Source organism: Aquarana catesbeiana, linkage group LG02, assembly GCF_042186555.1.
Source record: "Aquarana catesbeiana isolate 2022-GZ linkage group LG02, ASM4218655v1, whole genome shotgun sequence".
Lineage (NCBI taxonomy): Eukaryota > Metazoa > Chordata > Amphibia > Anura > Ranidae > Aquarana > Aquarana catesbeiana.
Window position 1 is genome coordinate 363,320,070 of NC_133325.1, and position 15,925 is coordinate 363,335,994.

General features: G+C 42.5%; 1 protein-coding gene across 1 annotated transcript in view; it reads right to left on the bottom strand.

The window, feature by feature from the left end:
• Window positions 1-2,261: 2,261 nt before the first annotated feature.
• Window positions 2,262-15,925, bottom strand: part of TAF1D (TATA-box binding protein associated factor, RNA polymerase I subunit D) — a 50,408-nt gene continuing 36,744 nt past the window's right edge. Inside the window, exons 4-6 of the mRNA XM_073615083.1 lie at window positions 13,360-13,535; window positions 10,441-10,486; window positions 2,262-2,548 (exon numbers count right to left, since the gene is read on the bottom strand). Of these exons, the coding sequence (XP_073471184.1) occupies window positions 2,489-2,548; window positions 10,441-10,486; window positions 13,360-13,535 (282 nt within the window). The 3' untranslated portion in view covers window positions 2,262-2,488. The remainder of the gene's footprint in view (window positions 2,549-10,440; window positions 10,487-13,359; window positions 13,536-15,925) is intronic.

Genomic DNA, 15,925 nt, shown 5'->3' on the forward strand with positions numbered 1-15,925 from the left:
TCATCGGAGAGCGGTCTGAAGTCCGCTCTCCGCTGACGTCGCTGGAATCAGCCGAGGCACCGTGTCATCCTGACTTCCAAGTTTGGATCTGCCAGCTGCCTTGATTGATGCCTGTCTCAGCGAGCTGCTGAGACAGCCTCTCCCCGCCCCTCCACAGCTCAGCGCTCCAGTAAGCATGGAGGATCCGAGAGGAGAGACGCTGACTGAAAGTTGGGAGCTTTCCTCTAGGTGATCTGTGAAAACCGAGCGATGTTCGGTGGCTCGGTTCTCAGTGCAGAGACGGCAGGGAACAGCTGCAGCATCGGTCTGATGCTCCATCCACCGAGGTAAGTATGAATCAAAAAACAAAAAAACACAACAAAAATAAAAACCCATACTTCTCTTTTAAAGCTGTAAAGTGATACTAAAGTCTGGTATTAAAAAAACAAAAAGAAACATGTTATACTTACTGTACTGGGTTTTGCACAGAGCAGCCCCAATCCTCCTCTTCTCGGGTCCCTCGCCGATGCTCCTGGCCCCTCCCTCCTGTCAAGTGCCCCCACAGCAAGCAGCTTGCTATGGGGGCACTTGAGCCGAGCCACAGCTGTGTGAGTCCATTCAGATACGGACCCGTGGCTCAGTCCTGCCCTCTCGCTCTCATTGGCTCACTGACTTTAATTGACAGCAGCGAGAGCCAATGGTGCCCTCTGTGTGTCTCAGCCAATCAGGAGGGAGAGTCTGGACAGCTGCGTCTCTTGTGCAACATCGCTGGATCGAGATGAGGGTGAGAGGGGCTGCTGCACACAGAAGGTTTTTTATCTTAATGCATATCCACTTTAAAGTTAAAGCTTTTTGGCCATAATTCTATGGTATTACAGCTCATTCTGCACTTCTGTGACCTGTTTTCAGCCAACATTGGGCTAAAGTCCGCTGTTGGCTGACATCACTCAGCTGGTCCAGGCTCGGAAAAGATCCCGACTACATGGTGCTCTTGCTGGGTGTCCAGTGTGCTCCTGTTCCTTTAAGGAGGATTGGGCTGCCTCCAGGCCCACCTGCCCCTCATCTATCCATTTAATGCATGTGCTTCCATTGTGGAGACGCTTATAAATTCAGTAGCGTTAGGACTGCAAGCATACACAGGGTGCCGTGAAGAGGCCTTGCAGCTTATGAATGCGTTTGCAAATGTGTGCTAACTAAACCCCTGTTTTTAACGCAGACTGTTGGACAGGTTAATTTGGTCAGTTGGCAGACTGGTTGGTGAGCTGAGCTATGAAATGTTCTGTTTTTGTCTTTCATGACCGCAACATACAGCGATATACAATTCAATACCGACATATAATCACACACATAGGTTGGACTTGATAGACTTGTGTCTTTTTTCAACCTCACCTACTATGTAGCTATGTATGTAACTATGCGTTTGCCCTTCCATGTGCTCCTTGCTGTGAAGGCCAGTAATGGTGGGGGCAGGGGCCTTTTGGTTTGTTACTGGTCGGGATTCACCCAGATGCCTGGACCAGCACCTGGCTCAGCCTCTCAGCGATTTGCTGAGAGGCTGAGCCAGCTCCTCCTGCCCCCTCCACAGCCCAGCGTTCCAGTGAGTGCTGGAGTGGAGAGCAGAGAGCCTGTGATTGACAGTCCTGGCTCAACGGTCTCAATCTGTGGTGTTTGATCACTCAGTTCTCAATGCAGAGCTGGCAGGGGATCGATGCTGCATCCACCCCGGGGAGTATAAATGTTTATTTTTTTTAAATCCAAAACTTCTCATTTAAAGTCATTGTAAACCCCACTAATAAGGCTTACCTGAAGGGAAAATTAATGTCTCCTAAACATGCACCATTTAGGAGATATTCACCCTGCATGTAGCCAGTGACATAATCGGCGCATATGCTCTGAAGGTCGGGCATACCTTCCCGGAACTTCAGAGCTTTGTGCTAGAACCGAGGGCTTCCGCGGGTGTGACATCATCGTGGCTCCAGCCACATAGCCAGAGCGAGCGAACTTGGAAGAGAGGCAGGGGGGACATGTCAGCCTTCTCAGCAGTGTTGGCGGGCTTCGTTTCAAGGTGAGCATTTCATAATGTGCTAGTATGCAAAGCATACTAGCACATTATGCCATTGCCTTGCAGGTTTTTTTGCTTTAAAATTTTAACTAGGCTAGTAATCCCTGTAAACTTTAGGCTTTTTTTCAACAGAGAAGTAAAAAAAATAAGTGAAAAGTAGCTTAAAAGGTCCACATGCTGGTCCAAAATTTTTTTACAAAACAATATGCATTATTTCACATTTACCTGATGTAAAAAAGTTTATTATGAAAAATGCAACTTGTTTACAAAACCCCTAAAAAATAATTGAACATGCTCCTTTAAAAGGAAAGAAATAATTTGTCAGTTCTTGTATGACAATCTTTTTGCGATTTGTAGGCATCAACAGAAGTATTTATATGTCCCATTAGGGAAGTTTATCCAATTTCATTTTCATAGTCTCTCGTCATCTGTTTTGGCTCTTATATCTTATATTTTCCATTGTTCTTTGCTGGGAATTCTGCAGTCCAAAATAAATGAGCTGGTATCCTACACAAGAAAGAATAATTAGTTAACTGACCAAAAAAAAAAACACCATCTGCCAGAATTAAAGCAGGGTTCCCCGCCTCCCCCCAGCAAAAAAATTAAAGTCAGCAGCTACACATTCTGTAGTTGCTGACTTTTAATATTAGGACACTTACCTGTCCTGGAATCCAGCGATGTCAGCACCTCAGCCCATGTTTCCATCGACTCCTGGGTGCTGCCGCCGCCATTTATGATAAAGGAAACCAGCAGTGAAGCCTTTCAGCTTCACAGCTGGTTCCCTACTTAGCATGCATTAAGCGCTCTGCACTTTCTGAATGGCCTGGCGGCAGGGGAAGGAGGAGGCGGGCTGAACTTCCGAGTGATTTCGCCGCGGCGAGATCTCTTTTTGGAAGTGGGGACAGGTACCTGTCAAACGCAGGTAACGGCTCCCCCTGAAAGGTGCCAAACTGGCACCAGAGGGGGCGGGGGGGGGGGGGCAGATAAGCGGAGCTTCCACTTTTGGGTGGAACTCGGCTTTAAGAAGACAAAAAACTTCTGGGTCTTTTGTTTGAGTTTTGGATGAAGTAGGAAAGGACTGAAACCATATGTTAGGCTTTTCTGCAGATAGTGGGGAGATTTTCCTTCACTTCCTTACCTGTGGACACAACATGAAGTAATAGGGAATCTCCCCGAGCTAAGCAAAACCATCAAACAGTTGTCACTGTAACAAGTGTCCCTATTTGAAGGCATCCCCCATGTTCTGTTAACAGCTCAAAGGTTTGGATTTTCCCTCAATTTCAGTCAAGTTGAGCGAGAATGGTGGCCAGGACAAATAGAGAGGGGAAATCACAAAAAGCAGTATAAACCCCTTTTTTCTGCTCCATCTAAAAAGTAAAACAATATTTTTGGATTTAGATACACTTTTGTTTTAAATTCTTTGTCAAGTTTTCTCTATAATGCAGAACCCCCCCCGGAAAAATAAACAGAGAAGTCCAGAGAGTAAAGGTATCAACCACCGTGACTGTGGTATATATGAGGCCTTTGTATGTATTCCATCATACAATGTAAAATCATGTAGATATCCAAGGATTTAGATTTAGACACTAAGTCTCTTGGGGATTTGGATAGCAGGATCTCCTTTAGACAATTGTTGCTTCTGTGCCTACAAAACGTAAAGTTACACTCCTCCTGCTACATCTTCCGTAATGTAAAATAAATATAAAGCTATAGTTTATTCTGCTTACATTTTGCCTTCCCTTTCTACTCCCCTGCACCTCATCAACATGCTAATGAAATTTTAAGATAAAACCTGTTTTCATTACTGAGCCTATTTTTTGTCATCTCTTGGTCCCTGTGCTCCTCTATTAAAAGCAGGCAGATTATGGCTTATGGAAGGGGCCAGTGGGGTGCTATACATCACAGCCCCTGGCCTCAATAATTCCCCCCAGGAGCCATCTGTCCTGATGCATGCAGTGGGCTGGTTACTGGGAGAAGAAGTTAAAGGGCAAGTTCACCTTCACAGGGCAAGTTCACCTTCACAGAAAAATTTGTAAGGTGACATTACGCAGGACCCCCCCCCCCCCAGTCACGCTGACCTGGAGCGGCGATCACCCATTAGGAGGAATTGGGTCGCTGCCTCACCAGTCCAGGACTTAGAAATCCCCCGCAGCTAAATCTTCAAAACGTACCCCATCAGGAGGTATGTTTAGGAGCATTCTAGTTGGGCGGCGCCAACCAATCAGAATTCGCGTAGCCTGTCCTGTCACCACAGGCAAAGAAGTGAGAAAGCCACTGGGATTTTAAATCCCCGGAACGGTACAGCGGCGATACAATTGTCTGTGCGAGGGGATCACAGGAATCCAGGTTAGCAGGACCTGGTGCAATGGGAAGGGGGTCCAGTTTAAGTTCACCCACAGATTTTCTGTAAAGGTGAACTTACACTTTAAGGAAATATTGAATATACCTTAACGGGTGGCTGTCAGCCTAGGGGAGAGGGATTTCTTAGGTAGACTGCATTTGCCTAACATCCACATGTGATGCAGAGCCTCCATGTTTGAAATAACTGAAATCTAATGAATGAAAAAAGGTGAGCCAGGAACAGTAAGACTAGGAAGGAAAGAGCTACACGATGCAGGACATCCTCCGGTCATGAAATCTCAAAAGCTTACAGTGTGTAGTAAAATCAAAGAAAGTCTTGTCAGTAAAAGAGGCTGTACAACTGTACAAGACTGAAGGTAAAGGCTGGAGTTCAGCTTCAACTCCTTCGCTGCCACCGATGTAAGGCATGCGTCAGCAGCAGCACTGACCTATACACAGGCTCCCAGCCACTATAGTAGCCAGGAGCTTGTATACTGTACATTCTCATAGTCACCTGTCAGCTTTCTAGTGGATCATTTCTACATGTACAGTAGTAGTATCCTAATTAAAGTTACTAGATACTCTATAGGGGATTTTAGTAAGAGAAATAGAATATATATGTATGTATGTATATATATATATATATATATATATATATATATATATATATATATATATATATATATATATATATATATATATATATATATATAAATCAAATAATGGGGTGAGTTAATTCCTTTTTATCTCTGTGCTTTCCTGGAACAGTGTCACGGTGGGCTCCCAATGATCCACCACTATTCAGTAGAAAAAGACGATGGGACACGATCTCCAATGCAAACGTTTTTTACAGAAAAAAAAAAAAACATATATAATGTGGCAGCTACTGCACAGTTACGAGCATACCATGCTAGCATCAGGCTGTGTGCAACAAAGTGAAACAAACATCCTACCTATATACCAACACCACAAGGTGTGACCACACAGGTATATCCCATATCACTCCTCCTAATCTAAATGAACCCTCTCTGTGCTGTATATACACCAATCTATGTAGACTAACACAGACATTTCACATTTTTACTACTCCTTACCTCCCTAAACTTACTAATACCCACAAAGACAAAAAAACAACAACACATATATTTACATAGTTGCAAAAATTCATCAAAATGCAGACTTGCTTTAAACATTGCATCTTTTCATGACTCGTCTCCAAAGAACATTCAATTTCTCTTATCCTGTATCTATCTGTTCAACCTAGAAAAGAGCATAGAATCAATCCTCATATCCATCATAAGAACAAGTATAGATCGTAGTTCCTGTTCATCCCATCAGGATGCAGGGACTGTAATCTGTTAATCCACCATACTTCTCATTCCATCCAGGAACTTTCTAATTGGAAATACCCCTGCGTAAAACACCAATACATGGGAGAAACTGCATAAGAAAAGCACATCTTTGGAAATACATGGACTCACTCTTGCCGAGTATCATCAGGTACAACGGATTCCGAGAGGTCTGCGAGCAAGATTAACCCCTACATTACTTAGTGACAATGATGAGTATAAAAGCACCTTTATGCAAATTTTAAACAAGTGTTCGTTTGACCTCATGACTCTTATAATCTCATACATACATAAGGAACTAGCTTCGTTATCTGAACAACTGGTGAAGGTGGAACAAGATCTAAAAACAACAGTGACATCTGAAGAGTTTACTAAACTCAAAGAAACGGTGGATAAAAATATTAATAAATAAGAAATTAGGTATATAGATGGCCCTGGCTTTATACCAGGCGAGGTTGTCCAGACTATGGTGGAACGAGAAGAGAGATATCCAATAACTTAGTAAATACAGATAAAGATTCCTCGTCTATTTTTTTACAACAGGGCTGGCAAGGAGGCTACCCTTGCATCCAAACAAGATCTCGGCAGAAAAGGAAGGAGACAACAGGCCAAAGTGCTATCGCAATACACAAGGCAATCGAGGTCGGTCATGGGAGACTTGATTCACACTTGATCTCAAGACGAGTCCCATCACCAGATAAGGCAGGACTTATTAACCGTGGCCTTTCCTTTTGTCCTAAGAGCTATCTAGATAAGTTTCAGACCAAGAACTTTATAGACTGTTCCGCAGTATAAGGTGGAAAGTTCACTTCATACATACCATGTCTATATGGGGATCTGGTAGCAAATTCTCTTGATTGTAAATCATTGGGTCTGAAAGTGAGATCCAAATCAGTACCACCAACCACCTATGCCCCAGTTGAGACATTTGTGTAGGAAGTGACAAGGGAGGTAAAACCGTTTGTTTCCCAAATCAACTATCGGGACCATACACCGAATAATTTAACACATAAAGAGAGATCAGCCCTGAGGGAACTCGGTAAACGGGAGGATATTATTTTGAAACCCGCAGATAAGGGGGGGATCGATTGTCATTATGGACCCACAGTCCTATGAGGATGAGATTGTTTGTCAGTTGAGTGATCAAACCATATATAAGAAAGTGCCAAGTGATCCCACTTGGAGCGTAAGGAAACAACTTGAAAACATTTTGAAACCTGCATTTAAGGAAGGGATTATTACTCAGGACCTCCTGAAGTTTCTATTACCTACTCATATACGGATCCCAGTCCTATATACACTACCCAAGATCCACAAGGACAGTAAATCTCCCCCTGGAAGCGCAGAGCGCAGGTTTTTTAAAAAGTCCCCTTTGATGAAACATACAAAAGTTTTACATCAAAGACGCTAATGATTTTTTACATAAGCTGAAAACTGTACACCAGTGTTGGAGAGATGAAATATTGGTGACCTGGGATGTTAATAGCTTATACACATCCATCCTGCATCGAGCAGATATCGATGTGGGATGGGATTGATTAGGGAAAGCAACAGCTACTCAGAATCGCAAATAGTAATGTTTGAGAAACTGTTTCAGGTTATTTTGTCTAACTACTGTTTATTCCAGGATCAGTTTTTTTTTTACAACTTAATGGAGTTGACATGGGCTCAAACGTTGCACCACCATTTGCTTGTGCATTTATGAATGAATTTGAACAGAAGTACATCTATTAAAATTATTTAAAATGCACTGTGCCACCTGGTGGAGCTTTATTGATGATGTTTTAGATATATAGCGGGGCAACGTGGAATCACTAAAAAGATTTGATGCAATTCTTAATGAATATTGCCCCGAGATCCAATTTAAGATACATGTGGGAGGTATGTTGGTTCCATTTCTAGATACTAGGATTTATATTAATCACAACATGATAGCATCTGACTTTTTTTTTTACCAAGCCCACTGACAGGAACCAATTGCTTTTATTTGACAGTTTTCATCCACCCAACATATTTAAATCTATTGTACGGAGTCAACTTTGTAGGGTTAAATCGCATTGTTAGTGATAAATTCATGAAAGAAAAAAGATCTGAAAAGATGTGTGAAAAATATAGGGAGCGGGGATATCCCGAGAATATTGTCGTACAGGAAATCAGGTAGATGGATCAGGAAGAGAAGAAGGTAGCTGTGGGGAGATATAAACAGGAGGTGGGGAGATTGCCTTTTTCTATGCAATTTAACAGCTACAGAGAAGACGCCTTTAGAATCATTAAACAACATTGGCCTCTACTTAAACGTGCGTACACACAGATAGAGGATTTACAGCAGATACCTTTGAAAGCATACCGGAGGAATAAGACATTAAGAGATTGGTACCAATTGGCATTAGTACGGTTAGAGTTTAGGACAAACATGAAAAGGTAAACAACATTTTTGTGCAAGAAAAGGAAAGGATGCTTTCCTTGTCTCAATTGCATACAATGCAATTTGATGAAGGGTGACAACTATGTATATCCCAGCAGTGGTCAGAAATTTATGGTGAAAGGCTTTCACACATGCCAGTCCACTTTTGTAATCTACATTTTAATGTAATTTATGTGGGAGAAACTACACAAAAAATTAAAGACAGGATTGCCGAACACTGCACCACCATTAGGAATAAACAACCTGGATTACCAGTATCAAAGCATTTTTCAGAGCAGAGAATGACATTTTGCGACCCAACTTTGGGGCTCAGCATCTCGGTGCCACTTGGTGCTAGGAACCCCAAATTTGGTGTGCAAACACAGTGCACTAGCACTACAACATATCCAAATTTGGGGCTTCTAGCTTCAAGTGGCCCCGAGATATGGGGCCCCAAAGTCAGGTCACAAAATGTCATTCTCTGCTGCAGAAAAATGCTTGACATTCTGCGACCTGACTTTGGGGCACCGTTATCTCGGGACCACTTGGTGCTAGGAACTCCAAATTTGTTGTAGTGCTAGCTCCTTTGTGTTTGCACACCAAATTTGGGGTTCCTAGCGCCAAGTGGCCCCGAGATATGGGGCCCCAAAGTCGGGTCACAAAATGTCATTCTCTGCTGTAGTTTACCATCATATTTCTGTGTTTTCTGGTCCAAAAAATAGGGTTCCTTTAAAAACACTTATAAAACGCAAACACGGCTAAACGTGCCAGGCCGGAGTGGAAGGGACGGGGTCTGTTGTCAGAGCAGCCGGACGCCGAGCTACAGATTGCCCAGAGACAGGAGCCCATGTGGGCTCTAGTGATAAATGCTGGAGCAGAGCCCCAGCTGCTATTCTCCTTGCCGCTCTTCTTCTGTCCCCTGGCTGCTAACAGGTTGTGTGGAGTTTTGTGCTGCGGCCAAACCACACAAACCCCACTCCTCACCAGGACCCAACAAGCTGCTACATAGCCCTCCAAAACCGGTTGCACCTACCAGTCTTGGGACGCCTGCCTAGTACTTAAATCCCTGCTGTACCAAAACTCTGCCTCCTTGTTGTGTGCCCTGCCTATGCTCCAGAGGCATACCCGCCTGTGCCCCGCACTTAAATACCTGCTGCGCCAACTCTGCTGTGCCCTGTGTGCCAAGGATGTAACTCCCCGCTGGCTCAACCCTGCTCTGCCCTGTGTGCCAAGGACCTAAATCCCTGCTGTGCCTACGGTTTGCCCCTGGACTGGTTCCCTTTTTGCCACCCTTTCTGTGGACTACTTCTCATTGCGACGCCTATTGTTTGTCTCTCGCTCGTCATTCACCAGCTGTTGCAAAAACTTACAGGAGTGCTGGCTTTCCTAATTGCAGTAACCGCTATTTCCAGCAATCATTAAATTGTAAAGTATATATTTCAGTTACAATGTTACTTGTCTTTGCAGATCACAGGTATGTTCTGTGACCTGATTATAACAAATTATTTTACAACAGTAACAGAAAAGGAACAGTAATAGCGGTTTTAAGACAACCACCAGTGAAAACAAACTTTTTAATTATTTTAATTTTTTGCAAATTTTTTCCTTTAAAATTACATGAAACAATTCATGGAAGACAATAACAGCAAAGAAAAAGGATTGTTTTTCCCCAGTAAACAGTAGTGTACAATATAAACCCTTTCGAATCACAGTATTAGTAATGAAAACATCGCACCAGAAACTACTTCATACCATTGATCTTAAAGTGGAAGTTCAGTAAAAAAAATAAAAAATAAAAAAAATTAACTAAATTGCTAAACCTACTCCCACCCCCATTCTAAGCCTAGTCTATCTACCCTATAAAATGAAAGTTGTCTATATTTACCTATTCTGATGTTGCTCCGGTCTGGTCACATGGTTGGGTGTCAAGGAAGGACAGCCGACAACAGATGCCCCATAGTAAGTCTATGGGCGAGGTCATTCCCTAGGCTCCACAGCTCATTAGTGATCTCTGCTTCAGAATAGGAAATTTACATCTTTCTTTTTACAGGGTAGATAGAATAAACTTAGAATGTGGGTGGGAGCAGGTTTAGCCTTCGACTTTGACTGAATTTCCACTGTAGGCTTAGCACTCACTTTAAATTAAATGATAAATTTGCATGAGGTAAAACTAAATATACAAAAAAGGAGTTTACTACACCCGTAGTATAAATGGCGTCACATACAGAAGCTCTGAAACTCAAGTTATTCTTCTTTAGGCCGAACCTTCAGATATTTTACTATATCATATAATACCAGGGACTCACCACAATTTTTGCATCACAGTACTGTGTTTCACATTCATCGCTTTCTCTGAAAAATAAGCAATGTATACATTTCAATTTTTTTTGGTAGCTGTGAACTGTATCAACAAGCAAGCAATTACTCATTAAAAAAAACATTGATGGATGCAACACAGATTCTGTACTATTCTGTACAGTGCGACTGATTTAAAATAATGGTCCGTACACACTAGAAGATAATTAGCCGAAAATTTTCGTAGGATGAACAGTCATACGATTTTCTGATCTGTCAATTTAAATAATAATATTTGAGGGATAGATTTAAACAACCTATTAAAATGATCTGTATGAGACCTAGTTGTTTTACACACATGCAGCTATTTGATTAATCAGATGCAATCGACAAAATTTCGCTGTTGCCAACTGACTTGGCTGAGCTCACTAAAACGATTGCGTAGAGGTTCTTTGGTTTGTGACTTTTATTCAATTTGACTAGTTTAATGGATTTGAAAGATTTATTTATTGATGATAATGATAACTGTGTGGCAACTATTGCAGTACAACAGTAAGGCCTCGTTCATACTCAAGAATACACCTGTGTGAGGGCCATGTTTTCCCACATGTGGATACATGGGTGTTCCTTGCATTCCTGAGTAGGCAATCTCATTCATGCCAATTGGGATGCAGCAGCTGCACGGACACAGTCACTGCTCCCAATTTGACTTCCATGTGGGGGCATGTCCCCAAATGAACACAGTGTGGGTGCATGTCCCCTATGTTTTTTACATAAGCATTTACACATGCATGCACATGTGATGCATGCTCTGAACATGAAACTTCCATGTTTGGTTATTACATGCATGCGTGGGTAAACACTGATGCAAGAAAGCATTGGCTTTCACAAGAGTACAAGCACCTACAGCCATCAACCTCTATGGACAGCTGTGGCTCCCCAGTCAAATGATAACGCAGGGATTTTTACGCCAGACCCTGCCTGTACCTCCAAATGTTTGTGTGAATGAAGATAAAAAAAAATCTAGGAGGGCGTTGCTGTATGCTGATTCAGTTATTACAACAGATGAGCAGCACAGCGGCTTAGTGATAAGCACTTCTGCTTTTCACCACTTAGGTCCTCAGTTTGAATCCCAACCAGGACACTACCTACATGGAGTTTGCATGTTCCCCCTGTGCTTAGCTGGGTTTCCTTCAGGTACTCTGGATTCCTCCCACACGGTCGTCACATTGGAAGAAGCGGCTGTGTCCATTCAGCCGCTGCCTCCCAATTGACATGAATGAGACTACCTACATGGGGATACTTGTAATACCCGTGTATCACATGTGAGAAAACATGGCCTTTTGGAGGTACAGGCAGGGTCTGGTGTAAAAATCCCTCATCTTTTGACCGGGGAGCCACAGTTGCCCATAGAGGCTAATGGCTGTAGGTGCTTGTACTCTTGTGAAAGCTGATGCCTTCTTAAATCAGTGTTTACTCACGCATGCGCATAACAACCAAACAGGGAAGTTCCATGTTCAGGGAGTGCATCACATGTGCATGCATGAGTAAATGTTGGTGTAAAAAAAGCATCAGCATGTACACTAGTACAAGTGTGCACAGCCATTCCCCTCTATGGACACTTTTGCACCACCTGCAGCTCCTAACCATAGAATAACACTAGGAATTTAGGCCAGACCCTGCACCTCCAAATGTCTGTGTGAATGAGGCCTTTGGCATAACGTTTCAAAAAATTGTGTTTCGTTATCACATAAATCATAAAAAGTTGCATAAGTCATAATATCAAATTAGTCGAGTGAAAACTTCAAACGCCAACTCAGATAGTCCACCATGTATACAAATTCACAATTGTACTGTAAGGCCCCTTTCACACTGGGGCGGTAGGGGGCGTCGGCGGTAAAACAGCGCTATTTTTAGCGCTGTTTTACCGCGGTATGCGGCCGCTAGCGGTGCGGTTTTAACCCCCCCGCTGGCGGCCGAAAAAGGGTTAACTCCACTCGTATAGCGCGGCTATAGCCGCGGTATAGCCATGCTGTCCCATTGATTTCAATGGGCAGGAGCAGTTTAGGAGAGGTGAATACACCGCTCCTTCACCGCTCCAAAGATGCGGCTGACAGGAGATTTTTTCTTCTCCTGCCAGCGCACCGCTTCAGTGTGCAAGCCCTCGGGCTTGCACACTGAACAAACAGCAGCGGCTGTTTTGGGGCGGTTTGCAGGCGGTATTTTTAGCGCAATAACGCCTGCAAACCGCCCCAGTGTGAAAGGGGCCTAACTGTACTGTCTGCCTTCATTTTGTAAAGCGCTGCTCAAACTGTTGGCACTATATAAATTCTGTATAATTAATAATAATAATAATTTTAATATTACCAAATGTGCACCAGCCACCTTATAAAAATAAAGCAGCTTACCAATCATTTAGACCTCACATCTCAAAAGGTCTAACAGTATTTTAGAATGATAGATTCCACCTGGATGGATGGCTCCAGCTCCCTCTCACAAATCAGATGTGCCTCGAGCCCATAACACTTCAGAATGGCAATACAGATGTTGGCTCAAACTTGTCTTGCATACACACGGTCACACAAAAATTCCAATCGGCAATAATGCGGTGATGTATAACACGTACGACGGGCCGAGAAAAATGAAGTTCAATAGCCAGTGCGGCTCTTCTGCTTGATTCTGAGCATGCGTGGACTTTTGTGCGTCGGAATTGTGTACACACGATCGGAATTTCCAACGACAAAGTTTGTTATTGGAAAATTTGAGAACCTGCTCAAACATTTGTTGTCGGAAATTCCGACAGCAAAATGTCCAATGGAGCATACACACGGTTGGAATATCCGACAACAAGCTCACATCGAACATTTGTTGTCGGAAATTCTGATCAGCTGTACGCGGAAATACTAACAATGCAAACCCATCAAGCTTACCCAGACTCAGAAATAGGTGAAAGAGGCTCTTCATCATCCAGGTATTTGAATTTTCTTGCCTCAAGACTTCCTTCCTCCAGTTCTCCACCCACATTCATATCCAACAGAGATTTTTGCAAATGGTTCTCATATTTAATGTTTTTTACATAATTCAGAAAACCACCCAAGACGTATTGCTGCACGAGAAGATATACACATTTTTAGAATTCAATGTAATATCATTTAGTAGAATACAAACGTTACATCCAAAGAGGAAAAAATGCACACAAAAATACTGTCTTAAAGAGCCCTGCTTAGCACTAGGTTGATTTCGATTTGGCAATAAGAGGTGTATGAAAAGAGACAAAATAACAGATGAAAATCAACTGCTGGAACACAAAAAAAAAAAAAAAAAAAAAAAAAAAAAAACCAAAACACTGTCGAGTTAAAGTACAATTAAAAGGCAAAACTTTTTTTTTCGTTTTGGATAGAGTGGAGATGGATTAGAACACCTGACAGTTTTTATTGCTGTGTGTGCCTCTGTTAGGGAAATTCACCCTCTTCGTTTGCAAAGTTTACCATTATCACTGAAAATAAAAGAGAATCCCAAATTTTGTGTTGTCCCTGGAAAAATAACAGAGGGCAAATCTTCCAGTGAGGACCTGGGGGGTCCCAAGGGATTCCCTTCATTTGCAGAGATTTCTTCTCACTTCCTGTTTTGGCTATGGAACAGGAAAGTGAAGGGGAATCTTCCCAATGGGACGCAGATGGCAAAAGATGAACTGACAGGGGTTATAACCCTCCCATACTGTATCCAAAATTAAAAAAAAAAAAATGTTTTGACTATAGTTCTACTTTAAGTACTTATGCCATGAATAATTAATTAGATTAATACAAAAAAAAAGTAGCACAGTGCCACCACTCTGATGTGTTCTTAAGCACTGAAGGCTACAGCAGAGGGCAAGGACATATGATAATGTATGTTCAGGACCCCAAGAGCAGGCAGGTAACAAGATAAGCTAGCAAACAAAGCTGATTGATTGGCTGATGTATAAAAACTGAACGTTGGGAAAAGCATTCATATCCAGATATGATAGTCAGAAGCTGTTTGACTTCATTACGCAAGAAGCAATTTTTGAATCTGAACAGTTTAGACAGGTTACCTGCATAACAAGCCATAGCTTGAAATCCTTCCTGAAATGTACATATTTACAAACTTACATCCTGACAATTACAACAGATCTGCTGCTGGTAGAAACAGAGATGCCAAACAGAGATGCCAAACAAAGGTGCCTAAAAGCATTCAATGACAGTGACACTTTAAAGCGGGGTTCCACCCAAATTTTGAACATTATCTCTATGTATTCTCTTCCTTGCCTAGATGCTGACATGCTGTGTAAAAAAATTTAAATCGCTGTAATTACCTTTTTTTTTCTAATCTTCTTAGCACTTCCTGGTTTTCCTCCCATGGGAGTAGGCGTGTTTCTAGCCTCTCCCAGACCTCCCACAGTGCCCTGGGAGCTAGTCTCAGGCTTCCCAGCATGCATTGTGCAACAGCGTCATCACAACATCTCGGTGAATGCTGGGAGCACAGCATTCACTGCATCCAGGAAATACATGCTTGTGGGCTTCAAATGCCCACAATGAAGATGGAAACCGCCTTCAGTGAATTTTATAAGTTATTCTTTACAACAAAATCAGACACAGGCGGACTTATTACACAGAACATGTGAGTAGATAATCATGAGAAGAAAAGTTTTTGAATGAACTCCAAAAAAAAAAAAAAAAAAAAAAACGATAGATAGGTGGACCCCCGCTTTAAATGATGAATAAAAAGTGAGAATTTACTACAGAAGTGTTCTTTTAATGTGAACTAAGATGTTTACATAAAGCAATAGTAATAGTCCTGCTATGATGGATTACTAGAAACTAACAGAAGGGATGAAATGTTTTCCTGGAGAAATTACTGCCCCAGACTCCCTTTAGTGCTTGTCACATGGTTATATGACTTTTGCTAAAAGTTGGAGCTCTTATTCTCCTGTTCAACAAAAATAAAGACTTAGTGCTTAGACATCCACACGCGGCCATCACTGAAGGGAGCCTGAAAAATAATTCCACCAGGATAGGAAAGCATTTCTGCCCTATGTAAACAGAGCCTTCCAGCGGTCACGGCTCCCCTGATACCCGGCGCTGCGGCCTCCCCAGCTTTTACCCGGCTAACCAGGTCTTTTTTAGATCCACCTCCTGTCCTGGCTGGGATGAGAAGCCGGAAACCGATGGCGAATACTGATTCGCTAGTATCACAAGTGGGAGGGTTCATCTTTTACAAGCCAATTAGAGCCTCAGGCTCGAATCATGTGCTTGTAACAAAAAAATGACAGACCTCATAGAAAACTATTAGTCTGGCATCCCCACATGCAAACTAGGGGGGCGCCGCCCCTATGCCCCTTATGGACCAGCTGCCACCGGTTGCCATGTATCCACCACAGCATGACTGTTAACACAGATTTACGTTGAAGTGTATCATCAGCCTTCTTTTTTTCCCCCTTAGTTTTGAATGGCGTGGGTAAAGATTAGAACATCTGTC